The 21,826-nt window shown below is 43.6% G+C and overlaps 1 protein-coding gene across 1 annotated transcript in view; it reads left to right on the top strand.

Annotated features, from left to right (window-relative positions):
* The first annotated feature begins 487 nt into the window (after nt 1-487).
* LOC115569556 (vasoactive intestinal polypeptide receptor 2-like) overlaps nt 488-21,826 on the top strand; it is a 29,251-nt gene continuing 7,912 nt past the window's right edge. The window contains exons 1-4 of the mRNA XM_030397530.1: nt 488-544; nt 5,013-5,112; nt 6,548-6,655; nt 10,418-10,515. Coding sequence (XP_030253390.1) covers nt 488-544; nt 5,013-5,112; nt 6,548-6,655; nt 10,418-10,515 — 363 coding nt within the window. The remainder of the gene's footprint in view (nt 545-5,012; nt 5,113-6,547; nt 6,656-10,417; nt 10,516-21,826) is intronic.

The raw sequence follows: 21,826 nt of genomic DNA, 5'->3' as shown, positions 1-21,826 counted from the left end.
AAACAGTTCAAGGTTCCTTGCAGAACGTGTTCAGCACCAGAACCTCTCCTGTCCCGTCTGATCACCAGCTGCGGTTCTGAGTGGATCCACACGGTGTCGCTGCTGTTTCAGCTGCTGCACGAGCCCGCGGTGTCCAGAGGCGCGCGTGTGACGGGGACGCGCACATGTGAGAGAGAGAGAGAGAGAGAGAGAGAACAGAGCAGAGAGTCCACTTAGCGTCTGTCCTGGACCGGGACCGCAGGCTGGACCGGGACCACAGACAGTCTCAGGTGTTTCGACGACTTGTTGGCACTTTTTAAAGGACGCACTTCTGGATGAAGCCGCGCGTAAAGCTGCTGGACACCGCGCCAAACACACCTGCGTGCACAGCGACGTCTTTGAAAACACAAACTGGATCGCAGGTTCGGAGCCTCGGAGCGGTTCTGGTGTTTCCCGCCGTCAGATGAGCGCTGAGCTGCTGCGACGCGCCGCTGGATGAGATGAGACGATGGCCTTTACGCAGCGGCTCGCTCTGCTGCTGCTCGGCTTCAGCTGCGTCCTCACGGTCAGTCCCGCGCTCATGATCACCAGAAACACACTTAAAGTCTCATTTTTACTGAAAATAACATTTTATTTATCAGAACAAGGAGTAAAAACGTGTCACACCTTCAGAAAAGTGTTGTTATTGAAGTTTACAGTAACTTAAAATCATTTCTGTGACGTTTCTCAACATCCAAATCCTCCTGTGACAGTAAATATTTAACTTTAACAACATAATGAGGAGATAATACTGATAATACATCCACACAGTGAGTCCACAGAGACTTCTTCCTGCTTCATGAGGTGTTATTTCCTCTCATCTTCATCTCAGGATCATTCTAAAACAGTTCTTAATAATGATATTTTCTGTAAACCTCCACCGTGTTTGGTTTGACACTGATCGTCCTGCAGCTCGTCTATAACCACCAGATATAAACTTCCTGCAGCTCTTCACACCTCGTCCGTGTGAAAACATCCATCACAGATTCACTTTCTGCTGCTGGAGTTTTCACACTGTGGCCTCGGCGCTGTGTTCAGAGTCTGAAGCTGCTTCTGAGAAGTTTCACCGCAGCAGAGACGCTGACGGTGAAACAGTTTCTCTAACAGATAATCTCAGTTTAATCTCTCTGTGGGTCAATTTTTTCAGACATTTCAGTGGTTCAAAATGTTCAAACATCCCTTGCATAAGGATATGAAAGCTGACACGTTCTTGCTACAAGAACGGCTGGAAATTGTTTGTACGTTCAGTCAGAAATATTGTGTTTTATTGCCACAAACTCAGCTGGAACAAGTCTGTACTTTGAGTCAAGTTACTTGACTCTGTTGCCACGATCACGGCTTGAAAAATGTCCCGACATCGAGATAAAACTTGTGCTGAGAAATGTCCTGACTTTGAGTCAACGGTATCTGGTTTGTTGCACAGATACGGCTTCAAAAAGCTCCAAAGTCGAGTCAAAAATATCTGATTTAGTTGCCACAAACTCTGCTGGAAGATGTCTTGACTTTGAGTACAAACATCTGGTTTTGTTGCCACAAAAACAGCTTGAAATTGTTCCAGTAACTCGTTTAAATATCTGGTTTTATCGCTGCAGATACAGCTTGAAAATGTCGCGATGTCTCGTTAAAATATCCAGTTTTGTTTCCACCAACACGGCTGGAAAAATGTCCCGACATCTCCATTTCTGGTTCAGTTAAAACCCTGAATCTGAGAAAACGTCCTGTAAAGGTATATATCGTAACATTTCACACTTTGAGACAACAAAGGGAGTTCCTCTGGTGCTCCAGGACACGTGGATGATTAACTCGTCTGTAGAAATGTTGTAAACGTGACGTCAGGACTTTCAAATTCCACCCGAGTCGAAGTTAAAGTGATTCATTTGAGATTTTCCTGAAGAACAGACTTTTCACAGCTGTTGACGAGGAGAGAGAGGAGTCTGCTTCTCTTCACCGCACATCTGACAAAACGTCTCCAAACGCCGGATCAGAACCTGGATCAGTTCTGTGCAAAGCTCGATGTGGCAGCAGATGGAGCTCAGTTATCTCAGAGGATGAGAAGACGTCTGTGTTGTTGCTGCAGTTTATAATCCACCTCTGAGGACGCAAACAAGGACAAACACTCGAGTCGGGCCAAAAAAAAAACCAGAATTTCACAGACGAGGGCTGAAAAAAGTCTTTATTTAGAAACTTATGTAACTATTTCTGATGATTTCCAGGTTTATGTGACTTTATAAGTTTTTCAGTGTGGTCTGAAGTTTCTGAGTTTCACAGTTTGTACAAAGCAAACAGTGAAAAGTGAAGAAACTCACTTCAGGATGAGAAAGCTCTTCGATCACTCCGGCTGGATGTGAAATAGGAAGTGAAACGGACTCGAGGTTTGTGGAACAGATCGACGTCACGCTGCGTCGTGTAGAGAGAGTCGTCCTCCGTTTAGACTTCTGCTTCCTGCACTGATCGAGAGCAGAGCAGAAATATGTTTGTGAGAGAAAAAGGACAAAAGAGGAACGAAGATAAAACGACTGGAAAATGTCTCGCTCTCGAGTCAGAAGTGTCCTGATTTGTTGCCAAAAACGTGGTGAAAAATGTCTCGGAGTTTATTTGTATTGCCACAAAAAAAGCTCAAAAAATCGTTCTGACGAAGCCTCAAAAAACTTCTGGAAAACCTCCATAAGCATGACGGGAAAACATCAATACATGTAGTCAAAAACAGCTAAAAATAAAGTTTGTCATTCAGTCAGAAATTGGCTGAAAAAATGTCAAAATATCGAGTTTAGTTGCCGCAAAATTAGCTGGAAATCTTCCAAACGTCTTGTGAAAAATCTGCAGTTCTGTTTCTACGAAAAGGGCTGAAAAATGTCCCGACGTTCAGCTGAAATATCGAGTTTAGTCGCCACAAATAAAGCTAGAAGTTGTCCAAATGTCTCGTGAGAAACCTGCAGTCATGTTTCCACACATGAGGCTGGAAAGTTTCCCGACAGCGAGTCAAACGATTCCAGAACACGGGTGGAAATTTGGGGGAAAATGTGCACGAACGGAGAGTTTAAGAGCTCAGGTGACGACAGATTTGATCACAGGTTGTTCTTTTTGTTCCCGACGGTTTCTGTTTGTTGTCGTCTTTCGGATGAGTCGGGTCGGAGGTCAGACGAGGGTTCAGGATTACAAACGTTCTTCGGTTTCATTTAATCCAGTTTCACTCTGTAACGGATCTGTGTGTGTGTGTGTGTGTGTGTGTGTGTGTGTGTCTGACAGAGATTATGTTTGTTTGTTTGTTTTGTCTATTTATAGTTTCTGATTTGAGAAGCAGAAAATGAAAAACGGGGAACGACGTGGAACCAAATCAGAGAACTTGTGACGGGTCGTCGAGGCGTTCAGGGTCCACGGGCGGAAATCAGAAACGTCACTTCTGTCCTAAACGTGACGTTTATCGGACAGGTGAGGACAGAAGTGACGTTTGATTGGTCGATGTTGGGTCGCAAATGACGACACGATGGACCAGCAGGATGTGTGTGTGTGTGTGTGTGTGTGTGTGTGTGTGTGTGTGTGGTATAAACACACTGACAGCTCTGACATGCTGCTGAGAGCACGGGGGGGTATCTCACTGTAAACACACACACACACACTCTCTCTCGTGAGGTCCGGTTGACGCTGTGGACTCTGAGTGTGTGTTCCTCTTTGTGCACATTGTTCACGCTGCCGTTTTGTTTACACTGTGTTTGAGTGTGTGTCCATGGTTACCGCCTCACACACACGCACACACACACACACACACACACACACACACACACACACGCCGGGCTCCTGGTGTTGGCGGTGGCAAAGCGTTATCGTTTATCAGCAGCACAAAAAAGTTTGGTAAGTTTGTCACGCAGGAGCTGCTAACGAGGCGAGGCGGTCCGCGATAACGAGCCGGGTGAAGATCAGCCGATAAAACACGCCAGCAGCTCGTTTTCCTTCCTTTTGTTGTTCTCTTCTCTTTCTTTCGGCTCTGCTCCGGTCCAAACCTGAGTTCTGGGTCCAGACTTTTGCTGTAGGACAGTTTCAGGAACGTCTTCTTCTTCTTCTTTCACACGGACCTCAGTTGAGTCGGCGGTCCTGCACGTGTGTGAACACCAGAAGTGCCAACAGTCCACACATTCTCTCCTCATGCAGAAGTTCAGATACTTGTGTAAAAGTAAAAGTACTGATTCAGCTTCTTTCCTCCAGTAAAGTAATAGATTACAGGCTCTGACATGTACTCAGAGTATCAGAGTAAAAAGTCTCCCTCTGAAGGACATTTGTGCTCAAAGCTAACTGAAGCTCACGTCATATTAATAGAATTCAAAGACTATTAAAGTTAAAGGTAGAATCAGTAGGATTTGTCCCAGCTGTTCCTGAACGCACCACAGAGACAGTTGATTGTTGAGTCTCATTCCCAGGACGTCAAATAGACACATGTTGGGTTGGTAAAGCGTCCCGAGCAGCAACAAAGAGAGAAAATCAGAAACTCTCTGCAGATACGAGACACTAACACGCCTTTTCTCCACATTCCAGTCTCCCTCTCTGTCTGTTTACGCCTTCTTACGGCTGAAATCAGTCTCGTGATGTTTTGTTATTCCCCAGAAATGCATCAAACTGAAGTAACGAGCCTGTTCTGAAGCTGTGAGGAGGAGAAAGTTCAGGTGTAAAGAACAGATGCCTGAAACATGCACTGAAGTGTTTGTACTTTCCAAAGTGGTGTGAACACATCTTGAGGATGTTCACACGTGCTCTCTGTCCTCGTGTGATCTGATCACTCAGGACGGATGTTAACAGCCAACGTAAACAGAGTCTGAGAGAATCTGGCTTCATGTCACACTTTAGTTATTGGAAGTGAAACAGTGGCACGAAATACGGAAATGAAGAAATGAAACAAGGAGCTGGAGTCTGAAGCACGTTCATCAAACACCGGCGCTCAGCTGGAGACACTCTGACTGCTGCAGGACGTTTGTTCACGTATTTATCTGCTGTCGTCCCGACAGGTGAACGCTAAGTTTCCTCTCTGTCAGTTCCAGTGGGAGATGCAGCGAGCCAGGAGAGAGTGTCAGACAGAACTACAGCTGAGGACGCCCGCCAGCACAGGTACACACACACACACACACACACACACACATGCACACACACACACACACACACACACACACACACACACACACAGTTTGGAAATCCCCAGCAGCTCTCAAGTGAAATATATGTTCGTTTTTTTACAGTGACGAAGAGTTTAATTATGTGCAGGAAACAATAAAAGTAGTAAAACACACACAGTCAAACACACACACACACACACATGCAAATTTGTGTGTGTGTGCATGTGTGTGTGTGTGTGTTTGTGTGTGTGTGTGTGTGTGTGTGTGTGTGTGTGTTTGCGCGCTGTGACTGAGGTCAGCTGTGTGAGGAGGAGGTGTGTCTGGACGTCATTTCGACACAGTTCGCTATTAATGATTTATTTCCCTCTCAGAGTTGTGAGGACCACAGGAAGCACACACACACACACACACACACACAGAGTGCACACACACACACACACACACACAGAGTGCACACACACACACACACACACACAGAGTGCACACACACACACACACAGTCGATGCAGAGCTTCTGAAAGGGTCGTTGTGTGTTCGAGTGTTTCGCCATCCTGATAATAAAAGGTGTTTATCTGTGTGGTCTGCAGCCTGTGGACTGTCGCGGTCTTCTCACGCCTGTGTGTGTGTGTGTGTGCGTGTGTGTGTGTGTGTGTGTGTGTGTGTGTATGTGTGTGTGTGTGTTACGCTCAGGTAAATTGTATATTTAAAGGACAAACCTCCCTCAGACTCTCCTGTTAGGCAGCAGCAGCTCAGTTTGATGTACTTTTATTTTACTTCTACTTCATACTTGTACTCCACTACAAATACTTCAAATACTTCACCTTTATACCTTCATGCTCGGTGTTTATTGTACTCGACTGCAGCATAATAACACAAATATACGAGAGCAAACATGTCAAGTGAGCGACTCGATTCAAATTCAAGATGTTTGTGGACGCTTATGTGAAATTCTCACCCTGAGAGAAATGTTAAACAGTAAATCAGGTAATTAAATGTGTATATAATGCAATAATAAATAAATAGTAAACAGAATAAAGGTGTGGACGGCTGAATGAGGTGTGTGTGTGTGTTTATAACTGTCTGTACGTTCATGAGACATAAATATAATTTCAGGACGTTAAAGACAAGAAACAAACATCTGTTGTCGTACGTTCACGGCAGCATCATCGAATAAAACATCGTTGTTTTACCCTTTTTACAATAATGTGACTCTGTGAGAAGATCCTGTGAGTAAAGTGTTAAATAATGTTTCTGTTCCCTGCTGACAAACGTCTTCCGAGGATTAGTGGAGAGCTTTTATGTTGATGTATTTCCCTCCTGGTCGTTCAGCAGCGGGCACGCGATCAACGAGCGGCCGAGCCAAACAGGAAGTTGTGAGCGGTCTGATTTATACCTCTGATGTGTGTGTGTGTGTGTGTGTGTGTGTTCAGGATGTCACGGCGAGTGGGACAACTGGTCTTGTTGGCAGAGCGCGACGGTGGGCGAGGTGAAGACGCTGCCCTGCCCCTCCGCCCTGCTGCACCTGTTTGGAAAACACGGTGAGTGTTTCTGCGCGTTCAGCCGCGACGTCTTCGTCACGTCTGATGTTCTGACGTAAACGTTCGTACGTCGACGAGTTGTGGAGAATCAGAGACGATGTAAAGGTGTAACTGTGACTCGGAAGGTGAGTGAGAGGCTGTAGACACGAGGACGTTCGGAAAATGATAAAGATAACGGAGTCGTGCTGCTGTTCATGTCAGAGACTCGTCTTCTTGGAATTAAACGTTCTGCACAGAATTTTTAATTTGCTATGAAGCTGTGAACACGTGCAGAGATTCAGATGTGAGCAGCCGACATTATTCCGGGAACTTCTGATGACAAACCGACAGATAGCCGACTATTATCGCCCGTGTGATGTCGCTGAGAAGCCTAGTTTCATATCCAGCGATCATTTTTAAGGACCAGGTGAATTTAAACTTCTTTCATTTGACTGTAACCACTTTATCAGGACACACAGGTTATAATCATGTTAACACGACAATGAAAAAAAACACAAATTGTGGGCGAACAGGCCGGGTGGTGGAGCAGAGACGCTCCGACAGCGAAGACCGGGACAAAAGCCGAAGAGGTCGTTGTGTTCCCGATATAAAGACAGCGAGAAAAGACGCAGAAGACGTTCCTGCCGTGTGGGTCTTTTGTAGTCAGTTATGATGTTGCGTCGTATCAAAACAGTTCAACAAGTCCTGATGAATCCCTCCTGGTTCTGGTCCAGTGTCGGAGCGTTCTAATAACAATCAGCAGCTGTTCTGTCCTGAACCAGCCGGGTCCGTATCGACTGTCGTGACCTCTGCCGGTCGTTTCCTTCCTCCCGGTCGCTCCTCTCCTCTCACGGATGATCTCACAACCTCTCGGTCGACTCTTTCGGCTTCATCCATCACGTTGATCGCCTCTTTGATCCGCTCCGTCCTCCCGTCACGTTTCAGGACGGCGGCTCTTTTCATCCCTCCTCCTCTTTCTTTTCTCTGCTTCCCTTTCCTCTCCCGTCAGCTCCTTCCTCTCCCCGTCACTTCTGATTCATTCCCTCTGTTCTTCTAAATAAATTATTCCTCATAAAGCAGAAACATCCAGTTTTCTAGAAATGCTCTTGAAGCACGTTTTACACAAAATGACGATCAGCTGGCTCGTTTCACTGATTTCAAGGAGCTCAGCAGCTGAAAAGTTTCTTTGGGGAAGTTTTGTTTGTAAATGATGTAAATGAATAATCCGCCTCGTGGTTGTTGAATCACTTCTTGTGGTTTTTCCTGCCATTAAAATGTGTTTTTGGCAGATAAAATTGTTGTTTTTAGAGAATGTAAGTTTACTGAGTGATAATCACGTTGCAGAAAACAATAAATTTGACCTGAACTCTCTCAACAGAGAACAACTGTATCCGACAAACTATGTGCTAAATCACTCTGTTGAATACATTTTTGTTGAAAACTGCTGCCTGAACTTTTTGAATATTTAAACAGATACACAACGTTACAATTACATTTTACATCCTGCTTTGGTTTCGAGGAGTGGATGATGTGGAGGAACGTCGACAGTTTGCAGACGTGTTCAATATAAATGTTTCCTCTTTGTGTCCAACACATCCTCATACGGCCGTAGAGACCCAGCGACGGGGAAACTGGACCTTTGTGGTTTAACTTGAAATAAGTTACGTACGTAGGTGTGTTATGTACAGAACCCGACACTCCGAAACAGCTGATCGTAAGCAGCCGTATCAAACCGCAAGAAAAGCAAACATTAAAGCAAAACTCTCGCCAAAATGCAATGTACCCGAGTCAAACCTTCGTTTAAAAGAATAATTGCGATGAAAGAGGCACTTTTAAGATTTATCGTATTCTCGTTTTCTGGTCAAACTCATCTTCAATGGGAGTGCTACGGGCACTTTCACGATAGCATCAAAATCTCTATGTTTAAAACAGTAAGAAGTCTCGACACAACATGAAACTTTGCTGGTAGTATCACCAGGGTCTCTACACATGAGTTTGTGTACACAGAGTTTACTAAAAAGAAGGTTTCTGAACAACTCACGTTAGCAGTAGCTTGTCCCGCTCGCCGCCGTTCTGCCAGTGGAGAAGTGTCGATCTCAGAATGTGACGTAACCTGGAGGACAGTTAAGGTGGAACTACTGTCTTCCAGCAACAACTATCCACGCCAGATCTCACGTGACTTTTCCAGCTTTTTATTTTAGTATTGTTTCTTATATGAGGCTCCTTTTTCAACTTAAAGGTCAATATTGTTTTTCGCTAACGACAAAACAACAAATTATCCTGCATTTATATGGAACTGAGCTTTAGGAGCGTTCCACCTTAACTGTCCTCCAGGTTACGTCACATTCTGAGATCGACACTTCTCCACTGGCAGGACGGCGGCGAGCGGAACAAGCTACTGCTAACGTGAGTTGTTCAAAAACCTTCTTTTTAGTAAACTCTGTGTACACAAACAATGTTCTCAATGCTCGTGTTCATGTGTAGAGACCCTGGTGATACTACCAGCAAAGTTTCATGTTGTGTCGAGACTTCTTACTGTTTTAAAAATAGAGATTTTGATGCTGTCGTAAAAGTGTCCGTAGCACTCCCATTGAAAATGAGTTTGACCCGAAAACGAAAATACAGTAAATCTTAAAAGTGTCTCTTTCATCGTAATTATGCTTTTACATGAAGGTTTGACTCATTTACATTCACAAAAAAAGCCTTGGTTGTATTTTGGCGAGAGTTTCACTTTAAACTTCAGTGAGAATAAGTTCAGCAGCCTCCTGAATAAAAGTCCGGCCCCTGTTTGACCCAAACGTCCATCCCGACCTCTCACGTATGTATATGCCGTAATAATCACCACGGCCACTTCAGGTCGCCGCCAACAAGAACAGGAAGTTGTTACGAGCTCTCTCAGTCATCCTGGAGGTTGTTGTTCTGATCGGGCCGATGCAGCTGAACACATCTGTAACACACAAACTGTTTACATTCACTGACTGTGTTTCCTTGAAGTCTCATAAAAGTGTTGAAGGAGTTTCCTCCCTCGTAAAGCATTTCGATAAAAATGAATACAAATATGTGGAAACTCGCCTGGTTTACAACCGTGTTTATAAACCTGCGGTGTTTCTTCTTCTCTGCCTGTAGATCAGAATGTGTGACAAACAAACTGAGTGTTTTTATTAGAGGGAACGTGTAAGAATAATTAAAAATGACCAACATGAGCTGACTGAAGAAAACAAGCTGCTGTCGAGCTCCTGAGCTCCTCACCTGCACCTCCACCTCCTCCCTTCATCCTGCCGCTCAGGCTCTTTCACTTAATGAGTCTAATTATTCGCGGGGCAGCTGTCAACATCTGGGCCGGCCGACTTTTCCCTCTGCGATTTCCTTCAGCAGCATCTGTCAGCGGCCCGTTAATCCACCTCTCCGCTCCCCCCGAAGAGACGGGAACGCATCAGCTCGGACAGGATGAAGGATGAGGCGTGAAAATCAGGACAACGGCAAGAGAAAGATGAAATATTCTCACTGTCAACACAACAGAAACCGACGATTAAAATAGAGACGGAGGGAAACAAAGAGGACGAGGAGGGAGGGAGGAAGTGTGGAAGGAAAGGAAAGTGTAGGAGTAGGAGAGGAAGAAGGAACTCTTTCTCAAGAGATCTGCCTTTTTATTTGATTAATCAGTTGATTATTTTCTGCCCGTTACACTGAGCCACAGGTCAAGTGCGGCTATTTAAAGACACAACATGTAACACTTCTGGATTAAAATGTCTAAAATCAACTCAACTTTTGTGTGTGATCCAGGTAACCTCAGCAGGAACTGTACAGAGAACGGTTGGTCGGACGTCCAGCCCGTCGTCGCCGTCGCCTGCTTGTCAAACAGCACGGACGGACCCAGCGAGGTGAGTCGGACGTCAGACATCCAGATTTTAAGGTCGTTGTCAGAGAACAGGAGCTGAAAAAGGTTAGAGGAAATTCTAAAAACCACCACGACGCTTTCCTTCTGCGTTATCAATCAGAACGAGTGTCACGTCCCACACAGCTGAGGAGGAAGTTGCTCGCTGCAGACTTCATATTCACACTGTGGTCGAGACGCTCGAGAGGATCGGCAGCAAACCGACCGCAAACCCAGTTCAAACACATTTATAGCTGATCTGACTCTTTTGTGTTTGTTTGTTAAGAGAGAAAAAAACGTTTTGTTCCAGTGCATCATTCGGTTTCTCTAACTGCAGAGTTACTTGAAGACTTTCAGACTGCTGAGTCCTCAAATGAACTCTTGACTGGATTTTGCACATCGGAAACACATTATTAATGGATCTTTACGTGGCCAGTATGAGCAGGAGGAACGATTGTGATGTGCAAAACCCTTTATTTCAGTGTACAAGATGATTGTTTTGAGGTGTAAATAGTCGCCTGACCTTTTAAAGGTGTAATTTTCAAAGGTAGCTCCAAAGCTACATATCACTAACCGTTGCTCACTACACTCTTTGTTTTTAGCGATTAGCTGACATTAGCTCAGTTAGCCGTGGAGCTAAGTGGTCCTGTTTGCCTCTGAGATCGATGGAGGTCAGTTTGAAGACATACAGCAAGTATGGAGGCGATTTACAGCACCAGGTATAATACCAAGGGAACAAGAAGCAGCATCGACAGCTGTAATATTTTCCTCTTAACTCTGTGGATTGTGGATTAACTTCTATTTTTATCTGTGGAAAGACAAACCAAGACAGTTTGGTGAGTAAAAGTGTGTTTTATGATGAGTTATAAAGGCAGTAAAGCTCGTCTTAGTTCAGTAACAGAGAGAAACGTGAATTCAGAAGGTGGACGGTTGTATTTTTCTGTTTAGTAAAGAAAATAAGTTTCAAATATTTCCTTTATTTACATTTTGTTGACTCGTTAGACTTGGAGCCAAACTTTGGGGCTAGCGAGTTAGCACCCTAACTTCAGTACTTCAGAAGTCTCTGCGACGCAACATCTTTGCCATAATGTCAACGCTTTTGTTCCTTCACACTCTGTTGGTAGAATTTTAAACTAAAATGCCGGCCACGTCTCACAAATTGCTCCTTTTAAAAGTGATGGTGATGATGATTGTTTTGAGGTGAAAAAATAGTCACCTGACCTTATAAAGGTTTGAAGTGATTAGCTGACATTAGCTCAGTTAGCCGTGGAGCTAAGTGGTCCTTTTTGCATCTTGAGATCGATGGAGGTCAGTTTAAAGACATACAGCAAGTATGGAGGCGATTTACAGCACCAGGTATAATACCAAGGGAACAAGAAGCAGCATCAGCAGCTGTAATATTTTCCTCTTAACTCTGTGGATTGCGGATTAACTTCTATTAATATCTGTGGAAAGACAAACCAAGACTGTTTGGTGAGTAAAAGTGTGTTTTATGATGAGTTAAAGCTCGTCTTAGTTCAGTAACGGAGAGAAACGTGAATTCAGAAGGTGGACAGTTGTATTTTTCTGTTTGGTAAAGAAAATAGGTGTAAAATATTTTTTCTTAATTTACATTTTGTTGACTCGTTAGACTTGGAGCCAAACTTTGGGGCTAGCGAGTTAGCACCCTAACTTCAGTACTTCAGAAGTCTCTGCGACGCAACATCTTTGCCATAATGTCAACGCTTTTGTTCCTTCACACTCTGTTGGTAGAATTTTAAACTAAAATGCCGGCAACGTCTCACAAATTGCTCCTTTTAAAAGTGATGGTGATGATGATTGTTTTGAGGTGAAAAAATAGTCACCTGACCTTTTAAAGGTTTGAAGTGATTAGCTGACATTAGCTCAGTTAGCCTCGGAGCTAAGTGGTCCTGTTTGCCTCTTGAGATCGATGGAGGTCAGTTTAAAGACATACAGCAAGTATGGAGGCGATTTACAGCACCAGGTATAATACCAAGGGAACAAGAAGCAGCATCAGCAGCTGTAATATTTTCCTCTTAACTCTGTGGATTGCGGATTAACTTCTATTAATATCTGTGGAAAGACAAACCAAGACTGTTTGGTGAGTAAAAGTGTGTTTTATGATGAGTTAAAGCTCGTCTTAGTTCAGTAACAGAGAGAAACGTGAATTCAGAAGGTGGACGGTTGTATTTTTCTGTTTGGTAAAGAAAATAGGTGTAAAATATTTCCTTTATTTACATTTGGTTGACTCGTTAGACTTGGAGCCAAACTTTGGGGCTAGCTAGTTAGCACCCTAACTTCAGTACTTCAGAAGTCTCTGCGACGCAACATCTTTGACATAACGTCAACTTTTTTGGTAACATTTTAAACTAAAATGCCAGCCACGTCTCACAAATTGCTCCTTTTAAAAGTGTTTATTGTATATGTGAAAATGTGACAGTGGACGGAGTCGGCTGATGATGACCTGAAGACACAATCGCCCCCACAGCTTCAGTGTGACTTGAACACTGCTGACAAAATACACAAATAACCACAGATAAGCTGTGAGAGGAAGTTCAGACACTCACCAGATTGATGATGTGCAGTCAGCGAGCTTTGTCACTCTGATGATCAGATTAAAGTCCATCTCGCTGGTTTCTGTAGCGCGGCTCAGACGCTGCGGTGAAGTGAAAAAAGGCTGTTTTCTCACCACGATGGCGTGTCAGCACCTCAGCGAGGTGTTTATCTGTTCAAAGACGAATCTCAGACGGAGATTAACGGAGAGGAAGGTCAGAGTTAACAGAGCAGATCAAATGTGAGGAAAGAGAAGAGGGACAGTTTCTCCTCTTTGTCTCTGCAGAGTCTCTTTCATCGTATCTCCCGTGTGTTTGTGTGTTTCTGCAGCGATTTAATGTTTAACAATCCTGCGTTAAAATGTCTAAAAGTGAGGAGGACCTACTCACACTGTCCCAAATGTGTTTCATAAATGTTTACTCAAAGCGACGGAGTGTTTCGTTTGGTCGCTGTAACTTCCAGGAGAGAGTCAGAGAGCGAGGAAGGAAGTCAGCAGAGAGTAAATGTGATAAAACTTTAAAACATCGACCTGAACAGTTTGTCTGAGCGGTGTGTTTGAACTCAGGTCAGCCTCTGAGACTCAGCACAGAATCTGGTTCTGGTTCTGGTTCTCTGTCTCTTCTCTGTAACCAGTGATGTGCACAAGGGGGGGGGCACTTGTGGCCCAATTGTTGAAAAACACGCGCTAAAGTGCCCTCCTGAGAGCCAAAATGCACGCTAAAGTGCCCTCCTGAGAGCCAAAAAAGCGTGCCAAAGTGCCCTCTTGGTTGGCAGAACACACTAAACTGCCCCCTTGGCTGGTTAGAACATGATAAACTGCCCTCTTGGGAGCCAAAACACGTGCTAAAGTGCCCTATTGGGAGCCAAAACGCACGCTAAAGTGCCCTCTTGGGAGCCAAAACGCGTGCTAAAGTGCCCTATTGGGAGCCAAAACGCGTGCTAAAGTGCCCTTCTTTTCGCCCCTGCCCTTCAAAAAGTCTGCGCACGCCACTGTCTGTAACGTTACGTTCATGAAGTAAAGTACATTTACCTCCGGGTCAGCTCCGGATCACTGCTGCAGTCACTGATCAACAGGAGTGAAGAGAAGTCTAGTTTTTTAATCCCTCAAGTTACAAAGTCGTCTCTGAGCTCTGCTCCCGTCGGATCAGAACAGAACCTGATGAGACTCCAGGTGTTTGTTCCTCCAGGAGGTTTGGATCTGCACCCGGCAAAATTAATGTTGTAAGACTCTCGACACATTCATGGTTTGTCCTGAAAGTAAGATGAAAGATGCTCACTGACTGATTTTCTGTCTGTTTGTATCGCTTCACTTTAAAGGGATATTCCGGTGTAAATTTAAACACACCGTGACACCGAGTAGGACCCCCCCCCTGGAAATCCAGCTAAGCTAGCAGATGTTTGATGCCTCGGACTTTGTGCTGGGACTCTATTTATACTGTAGCTGGAGTTTGGTGCTGTTCTGAGCATTATTTGTGGCTTTTTGATGGCGGTTTGTTGGTGGAGGCGTAAAAAGCAGTGTGTTGTTATAGTGCGGTCTTTTTCTGAGGATGCTAAAACTACGTAAGCTAGCGGTCTGCAAACTTGATCTCTCGAGGGGGGGTCTTTTAAGATTTCCTAAAGACAGTTTATTCCCTTATATGATCCTGGAATATTAAAACAGAAAACTGGAGGTGATTGAGGGAGATGTGTTTGTTTTGGGGATAAAGAAGTGTTCATGTGTTGCTCCTGATTCCTTTAAAAGATTCCTAAACTTTGAGAACTCTGAGAACACCCAGAAAACCTTCCACTGGACGGGGTTTGAGGATTGAGATTTTAAGGGGGAACAGCTGAGTTTTGTATCTGTTGTGGCGAGACGCTGGATTAGAGTCCTGCAGGGTCGTTGGGGTTCAGTTCCTGGTCTCGGCGCTCTAATCCGCCCTCGTCTGCACCCGTATCTGTGAACTGAGGCGCTGCAGCCGACTACAGGTGAATATTACAGGTGGTGGTAGAAATAAATAAACCTGGAGACGTTTCCCTCGCAGTCTGTTCTCAGAGGAGTGAACTTGTGCTGTTCGTCCGGTGTGTGAATGTGAGTTTATCTGTTCTGACTCGGCCCGCGGCGTCCCACGTGATGTCACGCAGCTTATTTCTGACCTCCGCTGTTATTGCTTATAGTCACGGCTGCATTCCTCCACCCTTCGCTTTACACTGAGCTCCCAACGAGCAGGTAACATCCGGGTTTAGGAGAACATCCGGAGCCATTATTGTCTCCACGCTGTAATTAATGCCACACACTCGTCTTCTTCTCTGACTTTCTTCAGGTCGTTGTGTGTTTCCTCTCACGGTTAAACGTGGAGCTCTTCTTCTCTGAACGCCGGCTGCATTTCAAAAAACAGGATGTGTGCAAACTGTAATCTGGTCTCTCGGTTTTAGGTAATTAAACACTGGGGTGAAGCTCCGTGAGGCCGACCGGCATCGTTTCTGTGAATCTGCTGATCTTGTAGATACGTCCTGTGTAGAAAGATGTAGAAGAAGAAACAAGTGAAGTCCAAAACTGAATCAACAGTTCTGCTCAGTTGATTTTGTTCAGTGGATTTCAAGAAGGGTGATGCCTTCACGTCTTCTTCTTCGTCTTCTTCTTCATCTTTTCTTATTCATCTTCTTCTTCTTCATCATCTTCCTCGTAGTTATCCTCTTCATCTTCTTCATCTTCTTTGTCTTCCTCTTTTTCTTCCTCGTCTTCTTCTTCTTCTTTGTCTTCCTCGTAGTCATCCTCCCCATTTTCTTCTTCTGCTTTTCTTCTTCATCTTCCTCGTAGTCATCCTCTCCATCTTCTTCTTCTGCTTTTCTTCTTCATCTTCCTCATAGTCATCCTCTCCATCCTCTTCATCGTCTTTGTCTTCTTCTTAATCATCTTCCTCGTAGTCATCCTCCCCATCTTCTTCTTCTTCGTCTTCCTCGTAGTCATCCTCTCCATCTTCTTCTTCTGCTTTTCTTCTTCATCTTCCTCATAGTCATCCTCTCCATCGTCTTTGTCTTCTTCTTAATCATCTTCCTCGTAGTCATCCTCCCCATCTTCTTCTTCTTCATCTTCCTCGTAGTCATCCTCTCCATCTTCTTCTTCTGCTTTTCTTCTTCATCTTCCTCATAGTCATCCTCTCCATCCTCTTCATCGTCTTTGTCTTCTTTTTAATCATCTTCCTCGTAGTCATCCTCACCATCTTCTTCATCTTCTTTGTCTTCTCTCCTTCTTCTTCTTCTTCTTCTTCCTCATAGTCATCCTGTCCAACTTCTTCTTCTTCTTCTTCTTCCTCATAGTCATCCTCTCCATCTTCTTCATCTTCTTTTTCTTCTTCTTCTTCATAGTCATCCTGTCCATCTTCTTCTTCGTCTCCTTTTCTTCTTCATCTTCTATTCTTCTTCTTCTTCCTCATAGTCATCCTCCCCATCTTCATCTTCTTCAGACCTAACAATAGATGTCAGGACACTTCCCAGTGGTACTGGTCCGGCAGCACCAGGTATTTTAAGCCAGGACACTGAGGACGCCGTGACGGTCGGTCCACTGATCCGAACAGTGTGAGCATGAAGGTGTGACCGTGTTGAGACGCACACACACACACGTTTCTGTCCAGCTTATAAACACAAAAGAAACCAGGAGGATATTTTGTTCTTGGAAGTGTTTAAACTCACTGGAGCTCAACGAATCAAAGACACTTTGAAGGTTTAAAGTCTTAATAATTATTAAAGAAGCTGCAGCAGTAAGTGTGGACGTCGTGTTGAGTCACGGAGGATTGTTGTTTCCAGCCTGTGAGACCGATTTAGACGACTTGTGTTTCTGATCTGACAAACGAAGCAGCCGACTGATAAAAGTAGAGAAAAATAGCAGCAACATGAGGAGCTTTCTGTCACACACCCGAGCTGTGTGACGGAAAACAGTAGAATGTAAAAATACATTTTTAACAACACACACACACACACACACAGCTGGCTTGTGATCCTCTCCAGAGCCCTCAGGTGTGGGATTGCCGCTCTTTGACTCTCAGCGAAGCTTCTATTTGTTTCCTGTTGGAGAGACGGAGGTTTTCCATCTGGAAAACATTCAGCTGAGACCAGACGTCACTGCTGGCACACACACACACACACACACACACACACACACACACACTGGTAGACACACACTACTCACACACAGCTGATCGTCCTCATCGTATCGTCTGATCACTGTCAGACGCTGCAGACTTGAATGAACCTTAAAATACCTTTAAACTGGTAATATGTGTGTTTATATGTGAAGTTAGCATGCTAACCAGCTAGCCCCGACACCGTCCTGTCTCCTGATACCAAGAGGTGATCCAGAGGACGCTACGTTGTCGAACAAGTCAACAAAATAAACTCCAAAATGTCAAGAAAGGAAGTATTTTTACACCTGATTTATTTACCTAACAGAAAAATGCACCTTGAATCGTTAAAACTCAAGTTTCTCTCTTTAACTGAACTAAAACGAGCTTATTCGTCTCGTTCACTCATTCAAACTGGACGTAAACAAAGTAAAACTCCTCCCTGAGTAGTCGTCACGCTGCCCCCTACAGTTTAGGAGCTACTGACTAATTACACCTTTAAAGGGGAAATTTAAAATGTCATATTTTTATCTCACCTGTAGAGATATTTTACCCACCTGGACTGTTTTGGTGTCGGTCGCAGGATTCTGGAGACACTTTAGTGATGTTTGCCTTACAGGACTTCTGGTTTAGCGCCCGGCTAACTTGAATGAGGATGATTTAATTTAATCGTGCAGCTCTTCTAGACTTTCCGAATGTTATTGGACCGGTTCGGCCTCTAACGAACCCCCGAAGAGTTTGAGAGTCTGATGTTGGAGCTGTTTTCTTTCTGCATCGCTGCCCAGAAAGAAGCGTAGAGACGATGAAACTGAGATAACTGAGCTCGTACGCGAAGCACAGAAAGAAAGTACTTCCTGTAGATAAAGGAGGTGGAAGTGACAACCATCCACATTTATTTAGATTCCCTGTATGAAAAAGAACTGACTTGTCTTGTTTCTTCTCATTAAACTATAAAGATGGACCGACTCGATTCAGTTCAGGAAGTCACGGCCGTCTGAGAGCCGAGAATGTAAATCTTGTTCAAGCTTCAGACCAGAGGGTCCCTGAACGCATCGTCTGTCTCCTCTTCTTTACACAACACATCTGTCCACCGACTGAACCTCTGTCACATGTCGGAGACACCTCGGAGAATCCACCTGTTTTGTTTGACAGAGAAAAACTTCTCAGGTAGCCAGACGGACTCGCAGGACTCGTGCCAGACATTCACCGACGTCTTGTTTAGTTCCTCCTGTTTGAAGTCGCTCTATAGGCTGAATTATTTCAGGGGAACTCGCTGTAATTCACACAGTTTGAGTTCAGACTGCTTTCAGGGCGTCTCTCACGGTGTAAGAGGCCGACGTAGAAACCACATCTGTTTCTTCTCACTCCGTCTTTTCCTCCCCGCGTCAACATCTGCTGAAACTTTATCTCTCATTTACTTTTATTATATGATCCTCAGTAGATGTCGGTCTGCACGGAGAGCAAAGTGTGTTTACGTTCTGCTTTTACTCACGTTTGACGAGCTCGCCGCGACGTTAACGAGTTTTAGAAGTTCATTATTTGTTTCATGTGTAAAATGTTCTTCTGCAAAGTGACTAAACTCTTCAGGTGATTCTAAATTGTGACGGTTTAACATCATCTGTGCACGTTCAGATTATACACATTGTATTTAAAATGAACTGAGAGCTTCAGAGAAACACACCGGAGGAAAAAACCTGTCAGTTTAAATTCAGAAGCAGACGAATTTCAGATGATAAACTGAAGCTGATTTATGTGGCGTCTTCGTTCTTCTGTTCTTTGCTGCTTTTATTTGTTTATTTCTGATCGGTTTATTGTCTTTTATTCTTTTTACGGCTCTTAATCTGTCCGTCTGGTCTCTCCTCTGACGGGATGTCGTCTTCTTATCGTCCTGTATTTATTTTATCCTTTTATTCATCTTCTGTTTTATGGCTTTTATTAGTTTATTCGTCATGACTCTTATTGTTTTATTGTGTTTTAACTTCACTTCAGACTCGCCGTCTTTCCTGGAGTATCATCCTCCGAGTTTCCTGCTTTTGCTTGTTTGTCAAAGCACTTTGTAAACTCTGTTTTTAAAGGTGATATAGAATTAAAGTTTATTATTATTGTTCTTATTAATGTTGCTGATTTTCAGCCTAGATCTCTGTGGCAAAACAAATCTGAGCCTCTTCAACCGTTGCAATATATTACATCACTAGTTACTTTAGATTTAAAGTAATATATTAAGTTACAATATTTCTTTCTGCGTAGAGGAATATATTAGTGATTACAATACTTTTTACAATACTAGTAACTAAAGTCAAATAAATGTAGTTGAGTAAAAAGTATTTGCCTCCACGTTGTTGTAGAGAGGAAGTACAGCAGAACGGGGAAATACTTAAACCTCAAAATTGAATTTGAGTAGATTTACTTCATGATACATTCTCGATCTCTGTTCTCAGTTTTGAAACGTTGTGTCGACGTTGCGTTGTCTCGTGATTGAAACCACTTCGCGGCACACGGGAGCAGAAGATAAAGATTCAGACTTCCATCACAGCCAGGAAGCTGCTCGGCCTGAAGCTCAGCGTGTTTTATATCTGCGGTGTCGGGGAGGAAGACGGAGAGGGCGAGCGAGCCGGAGTTTACGGATGAAGTGGTGTTTGGACATAGAAGGCAGCGGACCAGAACCAGCAGGTCATCAGCCTGAGAATCAGCCCGAGGAATGAGGCGCTGATGCCAGGCTGCGTCTCTGTGGAGACTCACATATTTGTCTATAAGTGTGTATTCACACAGAGCGTTTAAGTTAAAGTGCTGTGATTCAATGGAAAATACTTCCAGAGTCAGAAGTCAGTCCTCGAGTTTCTTTATCAAACGTTTAAATTCTTAATGTTACACAGAAATATCTCTGTTTTAAATCACAGGATCGTTAAGTAACGCACAGAAAATATGATCATATGGAGACTCGTTATCTTTAAGTGTTAATTAATATGCATGAACGAGTTAAAGCGTCAGTAATGAGAGGAGGAAGGAAAGAAGGACAGATGTGGGAAGGAAAGGAAAGAAGGATGAAATGTAGGAAGGAAAGGAAGGAAGGATGAAAGGTAGGTAGGAAAGGAAAGAAGGATGAAAGGTAGGAAGGAAAGAAGGATGAAATGTAGGAAGGAAATGAAAGAAGGATGAAAGGTAGGAAGGAAAGAAGGATGAAAGGTAGGAAGGAAAGGAAAGAAGGATGAAATGTAGGAAGGAAAGGAAAGAAGGATGAAATGCAGGAAGGAAATGAAAGAAGGATGAAAGGTAGGAAGGAAAGGAAAGAAGGATGAAAGGTAGGAAGGAAAGGAAAGAAGGATGAAATGCAGGAAGGAAAGGAAAGAAGGATGAAATGTAGGTAGGAAATGAAAGAAGGATGAAAGGTAGGAAGGAAAGAAGGATGAAATGTAGGTAGGAAAGGAAAGAAGGATGAAAGATATGAAGGAAAGGAAAAAGGGATGAAATGCAGGAAGGAAAGGAAAGAAGGATGAAAGATAGGAAGGAAAGGAAAGAAGGATGAAAGATAGGAAGGAAAGGAAAGAAGGATGAAAGGTTGGAAGGAAATGAGGAAAGAAGGATGAAGGTAGGAAGGAAAGAAGGATGAATGATAGGAAGGAAAGGAAAGAAGGATGAAATGTAGGAAGGAAAGGAAAGAAGGATGAAAGGTAGGAAGGAAAGAATGTGAAAGGTAGGAAGGAAAGGAAAGAAGGATGAAATGCAGGAAGGAAAGGAAAGAAGGATGAAATGTAGGTAGGAAATGAAAGAAGGATGAAAGGTAGGAAGGAAAGAAGGATGAAATGTAGGAAGGAAAGGAAAGAAGGATGAAAGATATGAAGGAAAGGAAAAAGGGATGAAATGCAGGAAGGAAAGGAAAGAAGGATGAAAGATAGGAAGGAAAGGAAAGAAGGATGAAAGGTTGGAAGGAAATGAGGAAAGAAGGAAGGTAGGAAGGAAAGGAAAGAAGGATGAAAGATAGGAAGGAAAGGAAAGAAGGATGAAATGTAGGTAGGAAATGAAAGAAGGATGAAAGGTAGGAAGGAAAGAAGGATGAAAGGTAGGAAGGAAAGGAAAGAAGGATGAAATGCAGGAAGGAAAGGAAAGAAGGATGAAAGATACGAAGGAAAGGAAAGAGGGATGAAATGTAGGAAGGAAAGAAGGATGAAATGTAGGTAGGAAATGAAAGAAGGATGAAGGTAGGAAGGAAAGAAGGATGAACGATAGGAAGGAAAGGAAAGAGGGATGAAATGCAGGAAGGAAAGGAAAGAAGGATATAAGATAGGAAGGAAAGGAAAGAAGGATGAAAGGTTGGAAGGAAATGAGGAAAGAAGGATGAAGGTAGGAAGGAAAGAAGGATGAACGATAGGAAGGAAAGGAAAGAAGGATGAAAGGTTGGAAGGAAAGAAGGATGAACGATAGGAAGGAAAGGAAAGAAGGATGAAAGGTAGGAAGGAAAGAAGGATGAATGATAGGATGGAAAGGAAAGAAGGATGAAAGGTTGGAAGGAAATGAGGAAAGTAGGATGAAGGTAGGAAGGAAAGAAGGATGAAAGGCTGGAAGAAATTAAGGAAAGAAGGATGATGGTCAGAAGGAAATGAAAGAAGGACAAAGGTAGGAAAGAAAGAATAGAAACAAGGATGAAATGTAGGAAGGAAAGGAAAGAAGGAT

The sequence above is a fragment of the Sparus aurata genome, chromosome 19 (assembly GCF_900880675.1).
Source record: "Sparus aurata chromosome 19, fSpaAur1.1, whole genome shotgun sequence".
NCBI lineage: Eukaryota > Metazoa > Chordata > Actinopteri > Spariformes > Sparidae > Sparus > Sparus aurata.
This window is presented reverse-complemented; position numbering and strand designations above follow the sequence as displayed.